Here is a 12,134-nt window from a genome sequence, read left to right as displayed (position 1 = left end):
CAGGCCCCGCGGTGTGCAGGGGTCCCGCGGGGCGGGCTCGCTTGAGGGGAGAAGCGAAGCGAATCGAGCGCCGGAGCTCCGCAGCCCCGGGCGGACTCCTCTCCTCCAGGCCCCGCGGTGTGCGGGGGTCCCGCGGGACGGGCTCGGTTGAGGGGAGAAGCGAAGCGAATCGAGCCCCGGAGCTCCGCAGCCCCCGGGCGGACTCCTCTCCTCCAGGCCCCGCGGTGTGCGGGGGTCCCGCGGGGCGGGCTCGCTTGAGGGGAGAAGCGAAGCGAATCGAGCGCCGGAGCTCCGCAGCCCCGGGCGCGATCCCGCCCCGGCGGCGCTGCGCAGGCGCGGGCGGGCGGGCGGCGGGCGGGGGCCGTTCCCGGGGCAACGGCCGGGCCGGGCCGGGGCCGAGCGGCCGCGCTGGGCAGCGGCACCCGCCGGGCATGGGGCCCGCGCCGGGGCCCCCCCGACACGATGCTGCTCGGCAGGAAGCCGGACGGGCCTCTCGCAGCGGGTGAGGAGGAGGAGGAGGTGGCGGCCGGGGGTCCCGCGGGGCTGGGGGGAAAGGGGGGGATGCGGTTTGGGTCGGCGGCCGCCGAGCCCCCCGCGTGGTCCCAGCCGTCCGTCGGGTCTGTCGCGATAGGCGTCGCGATTTTGAGTTCTTGAGCAGGCGACAGCGAGAGACGCCGCCTTTTCTTTTCTTTTTTTTCTTTCTTTTTTTTTTTCCCCCCCTCCTTTCCCCACGTTTTTGCAGCTGTAATTCCCACATCTAATTTTTAAGGGATAACCTGCTTTAAAGGATAGTCCTATCAAGTGTTTAAGTGTTTGCTCGTTTTCTACTCGTTTGGGATTATCCTGATTAAGGGGAAGCGGGGAGAATGGTGGTTAGTGTTTCTCAGGGATGTATTTTTGAGCAGTGCAGAAGTTGATTAACAAAAAAAGAACCTCTAAATTAAAAGTATCTCGAATTAAGATTCCCCAGAAGCATCGCACTCTTGTGTGAAAATGTAGTTAGATCCCAAAGATCATTCAATGAATGAAGGAGAATCAATGATTTTCCAGATTAAAATGTGCTGAAGGGAGTTGCATTTCAGCGTTTGGCTCTGCCTCTATCGGTGCGAGTTGTTGTGAATAACTGGTTTGTGTGCGGGACCTTTCCAGCCAGGATTGGAGATGGATTGTACGACTCCTATATGAGGATAGATGAGTGTAGATACCCAGAGCCTACAAATGAAGAACGGAGCCCTTCTGGACTTCCTTCCCTTTCAAGACCTCATGTGAGTATTTTTAAATCATCTGTGTCTTCACGTTGTGCTGTGTGGCAGTGGGAACTATCTGGGGCTCTGATACCTCCCTACAGAGAATAAATTTCAAAAGTGGGGTTTTGCAGCTTTGTGGTGGCTTCTTAACATTATTGTTTTTCCTGAGCATAAAAATGATGTGCTGTGTTCACTGCAGAACTTGCTGGCAGCCTCAGGAATCCCATCTTACTGCCCTCAGCTCGTGTTTTAATCAAAAAAAAGTTACTTTACAAAGCGTTGAAGCCTTCTGCCGTGTCACCTTTACTCTGATAAGTAAATCCACACGCGCTTTGCTCTGCCTCCTCCTGCACATTTCCAATTTAGTTTCCCTCATGAAAATTCCGACGGGTAAGAACGTAGGAGCAGCAGAAGGAGCAGTGTGAGTCTGTGTGGCTGCCAAACATCTCACAAAAGTATCTTTCTGCTCTGAAAACCTGGGCATTATCCGTCACTTCTTTTGCTACCGAAATAGCTCCCTGTGAACTGAGGGTTTTGCCCGGCTCTTTCATCAGGGCTGTGTTCCCTCAGCAGATGTGGAGCTGGGAGAGTTTTTTTCCCTTTAATTGGTTCAGTAGTGCTCACGTTCAGCTGTACTTTTGTGCACTGATCTCTCCTTTGGATGGGTTTTAAATGCGTTCTGGCTCTTGTTGAGTTCTGGCAGAAGGGAAGGAGCTTAAGCTTAAAAAAACCCCCCCTCACTGTCTAAAAAGTGAAAATAGACATTGCCCCGAGCGAGATGCATTTGAAAATCATCACCTTGTGGGATTTTGTTGTCACAAATTTGGTCTGTGCAAACTCAGAGCCATGAGTCTCGGGCTTTTTTTTTCCCCCTTTTGGGAAATGTTGAGGGGGAGCAGAAGGAATTGGGAGTTTTGTTGAGCAGTTGGGTTTGAGGAGTAGTTGGTTGGGGTTTTTTGTTTGCAGGGATATGGAAACGTTTCAGCTGCAGTGTTTTAAGCTGTGGTGTGACTTCATTTGTTCATAACTGAATATAAGTCAGTAGAGTGGAACTATCCAGTGAAATACAAATATAAATCCATGACTGTTTGATTTGACTTGTCTTCATCTGTGTTTTGTCCCTGAAGCCTGTTAACTTCTTAGGACAAGATTAAGGATTTATAGCATGCCCTGTTTGCATGGTGCTGTATCGATAAAACCCAACCTCAGTGGTGTCAGGCAAGCAGGAGCTGAGGCTGGAAATGATGCTGCTGAGTTTTAATGGGAAAATACCTGGATTTTTAGTTTTCTTCTAGCAAGATGTTTTATGATGATGTAATATTACGTGAGAATTGAGGAGCCCTGGTGACTGCAGCTGCCTGCTCCTTCATCTGAGCCTGCAGGAGAACACAAAGTCTCTCTGCTTTGGGAATACATGGGCTGAATTCAGTTTAATTCAGTGTTCAGAGCATCTCTGCAAACCAGTTTGTGTAGGAATTGCAAGAACTGTCTCCTTGTCAATGAAAATGAAGTTTTGTCAGGGCGAGTTTTCAACAGGGTGCCGCTGGTGTTGTCAGCCTCATTTCTTGCCCGCACTTCAGCAGTAAAACCAAAAGCCCGTGGAGCCTGGGATTTGTAAAAGAAAGCTGTTGAAAGAAAGCTGGTGTTACCCAGGAGTCATCTGAGTGCAGCTCTTCTGAGTTCAAGTGAAGATGGAGCTATATTTGTGTCTCACCATCATGTGGCTACTGATTTTGGGAGTCCTCTAAGAATGAAAATTGAGACCTTACTACCGTTGAGTCAGGTTTGAAATCCAAAGCCATAACTCCTTCATTAAGAAATCGTTCCAGGATAAATGGAATCATGAATTCCTGGTTTATTTAGGGATTCAAAGGTACAAAATGTTTGCTATGAACAGCAGCACCAGCAGAGCTGCTACTGCTCTTGCATAGAGAATATTTAAACAAGTGTGAGCCTAGTTCTGTGTTTATATCTTCTGTTTATTTGTAAACTTTCTGTTTGGGTCTGTTGGACTGAAGAGCCTTTGAGCCAGCTCTGAAAAAATGTCATTCTTATCTCGGAGGTTCAGCCAGGCTCCAAGAAAAAGGCGTTTAGTCCGAGTTACCAGGGCTGGGCTCTGTTGTTTTTGTTTCAGACTCCGGCAAGGCGTGTCCCTCCCAGCACTCTGCATTTTGGGGTTGATAGGAGGAGTGGAGCTTTGTAGGATCTCTCCACGTTGATAAGGACTGACTTCTGCAGGGAAATGCCCATTTTTTGAGGCTTGTGAGCAAGAACTAACATTTCAGGGCAGCACCAACAATCAGAGTCTTTTATGAGCTGTGCGTAGTTGGCTTTGGCGAGAACATGCACTTTCCTTATTTGCTGACCCTGCTGAGATGTTGGACTGGATGTAACTAAAAAGGAATTTGGTTTTATTGCTGTGGGGCTGCAGGTTTATTTATATATATATATTTTTTTTGTTTGATTCCTGTGTAGTTATTTTGGTTTTCAGGGATTCGGTTTGGCATGTGTCTGAGATCTTTATTTTTAGATTAAAGGACGAAATGGAAAACAGATGTTGCTGCTTCAGTCAGGGCTTCTTCAATTCTGCCTGGGACAGGACAACACCTCTGTGCTGCCTCTCAGCAAGGCAGAAAAGGGAAAAACTGCTGTGCTGGTGGGGAACTGACCTCCAGGGTGCTCAGCATTTACTAAATAGTAAAATTGACAAGCCTGGAGAATTTCACAGTGTTTCTCTCACCTTGTATGGTTTGTTTCAGATGTAAATATTTTAGCACATGGCGGTAAGAGGGAGTGCTTGCAGACTGCTCTCAGCCGAGTGTGAGTGGGAGGTGTTCTTGGTTATTCAAGTCTGTGTTAAGAGAGTTGTGTCGTTCTCTCTTCCCTCTGTGACAGCGACAGGACCCGAAAGAGCGGCTGGAGCTGTGTCAGGGAGGTTTAGGTCGGATTAAAGTTCTTCCCCCAGAGGGTGCTGGGGCACAGAACAGGCTGCCCAGGGCATGGGCATGGCCCCAAGGCTGCCAGAGCTCCTCAGCAAGGCTCTCAGGGACTGGGAGGGATTTTGGGGTGTCCTGTGCAGGGCCAGCAGTTGGACTTGATTTCTGTGTGTCCCTTCCAGCTCAGGTTATTCTATAACTCCACCATGATTTCAAAGGGAGGTGTGGCTATGATGTTTTCCGCTTGAAATTAAAACCCCGCAATGAATTGTTTTTAAAGGATGGTTTACCTTGCCTTGCCCCGTCCTCCTCCTGCTCCTCGTGCAGCTGCCTCACAGCAGCCATATGTCACCTGCTGCTGTTGCTTTGTCTTCCTTGGGCTGTGCGATCTTCCTGCCACTTCTCCTCACGGCCACGTTCCGTTCCGTGCTCCAGACAGGTGCAAGTTGCATCTGTTGATGGTTGTGCTGCAGCACCCACGTTGGAAGCTAAACATAGCTGTTCCCTGGCCCTTTGCAGACTGGAGATAGGTATTTTGTGGTTGTTTGAGTCTTTGGCTGGCTAGGGTTTCCCTTTCTGGATTTAAAAGCACAACTGCTGTTGCTTTCTCTTTGTGTACCCTTCTATAACTATGCTTGTAACTTAATTTAGTCCAGCGTTTTATATTTGCTCCTAATAAACGCCAAACTCATCCGCGTTACCGATTTTCTGTTGGTAGTGATTTTACTTTTAACCTGTGCTTTGAAAGATAAACTAAAATTCTTTCTACCTCCTAGGTTTCTATCAGCAAACTCATGATGAAGGATCACTGTCTGACTGGAAATCAGGTCAAAGTGGAGCAGTTATTCGAGGACTCTGGCAACAGAAGGAGCAGCGCTCTTCAGTCTGCAGGCCTTACTCCAGAAAGATCTCTCCCTCCCCTGACAAAAGAGAAAAGCCTAGAGAGCCTGGGTGCTAGGGGCAACGGGAGCTCCTTGAAATCACATAAAGCCGTCTCCCAAGCTCCAGAGCAAGCTATCAAACAGTTCAAGCATCAGCTGTCAGCTTATGAGCAGCAGGAGATCTTTAGTTTCTCTGAGATTTACTTTGTGGGGCCGTCTGCCAAAAAGAGGCAGGGGGTGATCGGCGGCCCCAACAACAGCGGCTACGACGACGACCAAGGCAGCTACATCCACGTGCCCCACGACCACCTGGCCTACAGGTATGAGGTGCTCAAAATCATCGGCAAGGGCAGCTTTGGGCAAGTTGCGAAAGTCTACGATCACAAACTTCACCAACACCTGGCCTTAAAGATGGTTCGCAACGAGAAGAGGTTCCATCGCCAAGCCGCCGAGGAGATCAGGATCCTGGAGCACCTGAAGAAGCAGGATAAAACAGGCAGCATGAATGTGATCCACATGCTGGAAAGCTTCACCTTTCGGAACCACATCTGCATGACCTTTGAACTCTTGAGTATGAACCTGTATGAGCTGATTAAAAGGAATAAATTTCAGGGCTTCAGCCTCCAGCTGGTTCGGAAGTTCGCTCACTCCATCCTGCAGTGTTTGGATGCCCTTTACCGAAACAAAATCATCCACTGTGACTTGAAGCCGGAAAACATCCTCCTAAAACAGCAAGGGAGGAGTGGAATCAAGGTTATAGATTTTGGGTCCAGCTGTTTTGAGCACCAAAGAGTCTACACGTACATCCAGTCCCGGTTCTATCGGGCGCCGGAGGTGATCCTGGGCAGCCGCTACGGGATGCCCATAGACATGTGGAGTTTTGGCTGTATTCTGGTGGAGCTTTTGACTGGCTACCCTCTTTTTCCTGGAGAGGACGAGGCAGACCAGCTGGCCTGTATCATGGAACTTCTTGGAATGCCTCCTCAGAAGCTTTTGGATCAATCCAAGCGAGCCAAGAACTTCATCAACTCCAAAGGTCACCCCCGCTACTGCACGGTGCTGACGCAGCCGGACGGGAAGGTGACGCTGAGCGGGAGCCGCACGCGCCGGGGCAAGGTGCGGGGTGCCCCGGGGAACAAGGACTGGGTGACGGCTCTGAAGGGCTGCGATGACCCCCTGTTCACCGGTTTCCTGAAGGACTGCCTCAGCTGGGATCCTGCCGCACGCATGATTCCCAGCCAGGCGCTGCGGCACCCCTGGATCTGCAAACGGGTGCCCAAAGCAGCCAGCTTGGAGAAAAGCTCCGGCAGGAGGATTTCGAGCTATTCGGGTTCCTTCCAAGGAATTGCTAACAAGTTGCCTCCCGTGGCTGCGGTGCCCAGCAAGCTGAGAGGCAGCCTGGCCGCTGAGCCCAGTGGCAGCATCCCTCTGTGTACTGTGCTCCCCAAACTGGTCAGCTAGTGGGGAGCGACGGGTTCCCAGGATACGCACCCCGGGTGTGTTAACCGTCTCTTCGGGCCGTGGGAGGAAATCAAATGCAGAGGGGTTTTAACGGATTTAATTTTCCTTAGGGGGCTCAGTCTGGAATCTTGGGAGATCGGTCAGAAATGTGCACATTAAAGGGCTGATTTAATCCAGTTGCTTCACTCGCACCTGGTGCATATTCCGCTGCTGAGGGTTCAGCTCAGCTGGGGAGCACGGGGACAGTTTGGCTGATGTGCTGTTTAAAAATGCTGGTTTAGAAACCAAACCAATTCTTATCATGGCTCAACAGGTTCTTTCGCTTAAGGCAGGAGAGGAACTTGATTTAAACTCCATGTTTTCAGTTATCTCCAGCCAAACTCTATCTGTTCCAGGGGAAAGGTTTTAAATCTCTTGTCAAAAGCACAAATGCATTAAGGTAATGTATTGGGAACTTACTTGCCAATTGCTTAAGTTTGAAGAATTTTATTTCTCTGCATTGCTTTTCCCTTAGCTGTCCTGGGATTTTAAAAAAATGTGATGGGATGTAGACACCAAAGGAATTTGTTGTTGAAAAAGAAAATCCTCAGATGATAACATTTCGGAGCAGCGTAGAAATGCCATGAAACACAGGATCTATCTAAATAAAACTACTAATTTCTGTAACACTTGCTATTTCCCCCTAAAAATCTATGGAAAGCTTGTAGGGGAGTTTGGAATCAGGCCTGGTCCATCACGAGAATTTGGGATCAGGCCTGGTCCATCACAAGTGTGAGCCAATTTGTTCAGGTAATAATTGAACTATCTGTTTATTTGGAGCTCAGACGTCCATCATCAGTTCTGCCAGGTGTGTGTCTTTGTTTTCCTTGTGTTTCTAAAAGAAAACAAAAATGTCAAACTTCAAGAGCTGGTTTATATCCATGTTTGAGATTCTGGTATCTGCAAAAAAAAAAAAAAATCTCTTTGTGTAGAGTGAATTCCATTGAATTATATGAAGCTCTTTTAATAAAAATGCAAACCTGCCACCCCTGTCAGACAAGCAGAACTTTTTCAGGCCCAGGGCTGTGACTGGAAAATGGGGGGGTGGGGGGAAACACACATTAATAAATGGGAGTGTGCTCTGAAATCCCAAGAAAATCTCTGGAAGCATCACCAGGAAAGACGGATAAGGTGCAAGAACTGGCGGATCCAGATGGAAATATTTTCTGGGAAGAGCTACCTTGTTCCTAATTGCCTTCCTTCGGGCCTTTGGGTGCCTATGTTTTCTCATTCTTGAACTCCGTGAGCTTGTATTTCCTCCTCCTTTATCTCCCCAGAACACGCCAGGGTGGTGTGACCCGTCACAGCCGCAGCACAGCTTGTTGGGGTTGTTCCTTCTCGCAGCCTCGTGGCCCGAGTCCATCTCCAAAACCATCTGATCCCTTGCCAGGTGCCTGAGCAGGACTTGAAATGCGATTCAGAGCTTTTATGAGCAGAAGGTTTTAGCTGTAATGACTTTTCTCTGCAGCAGGTTTTGGATGCTAAAGGAAGGAGACTCTCAGTATGCAAACAAAGGAGTCGCCAGGGTGATTTTCAACAAAAGGTGGGTGAATTTTCAGTGGGAGACCCTTCCTCTGAGGAGATGGGGCTGCTCTGGCCCCTCTGGCTCATTACTGGGTGGAGGCCTGCAGAAAACCTCAAAAAGACTCAGCCAGAGCTCCAGAGGACTTTAAACTGAGGTTCCCAGGAGCTGAAATAGAGGTTCTCGTGTGTGGAGCTTTTCTGAGTTGTTTTGTTTCACAAGTGTCAATTCAATGAGCTTAGAAATGATATTAAAACAACAGTCTGGCCCTTATCCGTGCAGCAGCCAGCGTGGATGGGCTGTTCATGGGTCACTTAGAGCAGCACATGGCTGGTATTTTTTGTTTTGCTTGGCTGAGTGAAGTTTTATGTGAATGAAGAACCAGGGAAGTGGATTCTGGAGGGAAGTGGCAGAAGATGCCATCGATTTTGGTAGAATCTCAAATAGATCTGGCACGTTTTCAGAAGCCAGAAATCTTCCTCTTCTGTCCTTTACATTTCTTTTTAACAAAATACACCAGGTGAGAGAGGAGAAAGGAACCTTTCAGGAGCAGTAGCAGGTAGGAAAGGTGCATGGGAAAGGATTTTATAGAGAATATAAGGTGATGGTGGTGCTGGAGCCTGGCAGAAGGGGCAGCGGTGGTGTCCTGGGAGCTGCACCTGCAGGGCTCAGGAACACACAGCAGGGTCCTGGTTCAAAACCATTTTGTCTATAAAAAGTGTAGAATAATGATGATAATTTAACTTTTGGGAAGAAGTGGCTGTGAGGGAACTCCTGTGGCAGCCTCTGGTGCACACTCCGTCATTATGCTGAAGGTTGGGGCTGTGGAGCTGCAGATAAAGCAATTAACTGGCAAAACTGTGGCTTTTCATCTAGAAAACGTGTTCAGCATGCCCTGACTGCACGAGGGGTTTGTTTAAGACTGGCTCTCACTTACTTGGTGCTGCCATATTTGAAAATCAAATATGTAGTTAAGTGAATTGCTAATTGAGGTGAGCAGGAAAAGCAGCCTCAGCAGATATTTACTGGGCTGGAAACTTCTTCCTAACCCAGGAAACGCAGCTGGGAATGCTGGGGTCTTGTTCCCAATCACAAATCCCCATTTTCTTCATAAGTAATTTGCTTTTGGTGAATTGTTGGATGCAGAATTCCCGAACTGGGAGAGCCCTCCGGGTGAGCCAGTAAACGTCCTCTGAGGAATGGTCCCTGCACAGCCTGGATGTGTTGAGTTGCCTGTGGATTGGAGCAGGAGTGGTCCAAGGCACACGTGGGGGACCCTGGGCTGTGTCGCTGTCATTTATCAGGGCCGGTCACGGTCTCTGTGTCTGTGCTCACCAGATACGGCCAAACCTCAAAGTCACGCTTGTTTTTGGGAAAGCCAAACCCTGGTGAGGTCTGAAATCCCCAGAGGCCATCACGACCTTAGCCCTGCTGCTGCTGAGAATGTTGGAAGTGGCCTACAATGACAAATGTCTGAATAGAGCAGTTTTTATTTTTGTGGTAGCTTTGCTTTGTTGAGCTGCCAGCACTGGCACCTCAGCCGTGTTCTCCTCAGGAGTTACCACAGGACACGTGCAAATCCCAGCAAATCAGGCACTAAAGTCACCCAAACTTGTTTTAAAATGCTCCTTTATGGTGTTTGACCATCCTGTGAGAGGTGCAAATCACAACTGCCCATTGGCTGCAGTTTCAGCTGTTTGGCTCAGCAATACTTTTATACAAATCAATGACACTGCACCAGGAACACATCTGAAAGACCCAAACCTAAACCCTGAGATTTTCTGGGTACTACAGACACTCCTCACTGGGGCTTTTTATCCTCCCAGCCAGCTGCAGTGGGAATCCTGCTTGACCAGTGACCTAAGGATTCACAGCAGATTAATTTAATACAACTTTTGTGGGAAGAGCGAGTGATTGCTTACAATCTTTCTTACATGTTAGGGGTTTGAAAAGTTCTTGAGTTGCAGAACTTATTTGCAATTATCATAATTTCAAAGCTACCTCTCAAACCAACACAGGGTCCTTTTTAAAGGGCTGCAGGCTGCAGCTCTCCTGTTTTTTGTTTTTTTGTTTTTTTGTTTAATACCAAAAGCTGTCCTGGCTGTGAAACATATATATGATGATCTCAGCAACGTCTTGCTAATCCCAGGCACACAAGCAAAAGGCTGATGCTGCACCCAGAGATCTCTGCTGAAATGATACAAATCCCCTGCCTGCCAAAGTTTAATTCCGTTGTGGAAGTGGAGAGCCAAAATAATATGGAAAGATCTGTGGGACTTGTGTGCAGCCACCAGCTGAGACCGAAAACAAACCCTGCTCAGAGACTTTAATGAAAAATCCTGGGGCTTCTGCACGTGCTGAGTGCTCAGAGCTGTGGGTACCTGGCAGCTTTGGGCGTTGGACAGCGTGATTTTATCCCTGGTGCTTCACAGAATCCTGGAATTGCTGAGGCTGGAAAAGCCCTCCAGGATCATCAGTTCCAACCTGTGCCTGATGCCCACCTGGGCACCCAGACCAGCCCTGGGCACTCCAAACCTCCCTGGGCACTTCCCAGGCCTGAGCGCCCTTTCCATGAGGAAATTCCTGCTGCCGTCCCCCCTGAGCCTCCCCTGGCACAGCCTGAGGCCGTTCCCTCTCCTCCTGTCCCTGTGCCCTGGCATGAGATCCCAAATCCCCCCTCCTGTCAGGGAGCTGTGCAGAGCCAGAAGCTCACAGACACCACTCAATTTTAATTTTTTTTTATTAATTTAATGGCAGCTTGTGTAAATAAATACACCTAGATCCCACAGGAGAGCCCTCACGTTCTGGAACACCAGCCACGCCTCCAGCTCTGTAAGTCCCCCTGAGCCAGGTGAAATCCGTGGCTCCAGAAGGTTGTCCTGGTATTTTTTATTCCAAATCCGAGGGGTTCCAGGGTCAGGCAGCCTGTGCTGCCCCAGAGCCCGCACACACAGCGCTCAGGGTTTTACCAGCCTCCATCTGCCTCCTCTCCAGGGGTTCTGACACGTCGCAGATGTTCCAAGTAAATGTCAGCGTCCTCAGCATCTGCAGTTTTCCCTTTTTACTGTGAACGCCGTGATGAGGTGCGATGGGGTGGGGAATGTGGAAAACATTGGAGGTGCATGTGGATATAACTGCGGAGGAACACTCTGGAAATCAGTCACTCTCAAACCATGTGTCTAAACGTAATGAGCAGATCTCTTGAAGTTGTATTTCGCGTCGTTTTTAAAAGAAAATAAACGCATCGCTTTCTTTACCCATTGAGTGTGCAAATTCCTAAAAGTCCTTGATTAAAATGAAAAAGTATTAAATATTTCCAGGTGGTGGAACCTGCCTTGTGCTGGCAGACACCACCTCCTGTGGCATCTGCCTGGAGAGGAGAGAAAATTGTCGCTGGGTGAGTGGGAGGTTTCTGCGTCTGTGCTAAACGTGATGAAGCTCTGGTCTGACAAATGTTCCTCTCGTTAACAGTGCTGTAATTAGAACACACCAGAGTTTTGCCATGACATTCTTCAGTTGTCACTTTCTTATTCAGCCCGCTAGAGAGCTTTTTAAAGCCCAGAATCCTGCTTATCCCCAGGCTGAAAGGAGAAATCCAGTAATAGCCACTTAGGGAAGATTTGCTTTTATTAGAAACCTATAAATGGGTAACTTACTGTACACAAGTGGATATTGGGATGGTTCGAAGATGAAATCATGCTCCAATAAAAGGGCTCCAGCTACAACCTGGGTGATTAAACCACGTGTGTTACACACACACAGTGTGCAGGCAACACAGTGGATTTTTTACCTCGTTTCAATGTGGGTGAATGGCAAATAACAGATTTTTAAAAAGTTTGCAAGCTGAAAAGAGTAAAAAAAAAAATAGAGATGGATTTAGGTGCCTTTGTTTGTGGCATATGTCTATAAATACGTGTAGCTCTGTGTTCAGCCTGCCATGAGTCCATGGGACACTCTCTGAGTGACATTTTCTCAAGCACAGCACCTCAGCTTAAAAAATTAACTTATCTGCCCTCAGCTTAAAAAATTAACTTATCTGCCCTGCTTT

The 12,134-nt window shown here is 48.4% G+C and overlaps 1 protein-coding gene across 1 annotated transcript; it reads left to right on the top strand.

Moving 5' to 3' along the window:
• Positions 1-393: 393 nt before the first annotated feature.
• Positions 394-7,609, top strand: DYRK3 (dual specificity tyrosine phosphorylation regulated kinase 3). The gene is made up of 3 exons (XM_040085694.1): positions 394-502; positions 1,150-1,265; positions 4,960-7,609. Exons 1-3 carry the CDS (start codon positions 463-465, stop codon positions 6,523-6,525), a joined length of 1,722 nt encoding a protein of 573 aa, XP_039941628.1. The 5' UTR covers positions 394-462; the 3' UTR covers positions 6,526-7,609.
• Positions 7,610-12,134: the final 4,525 nt, after the last annotated feature.

Source organism: Hirundo rustica, chromosome 24 (genome assembly GCF_015227805.2).
Source record: "Hirundo rustica isolate bHirRus1 chromosome 24, bHirRus1.pri.v3, whole genome shotgun sequence".
NCBI lineage: Eukaryota > Metazoa > Chordata > Aves > Passeriformes > Hirundinidae > Hirundo > Hirundo rustica.
This window is presented reverse-complemented; position numbering and strand designations above follow the sequence as displayed.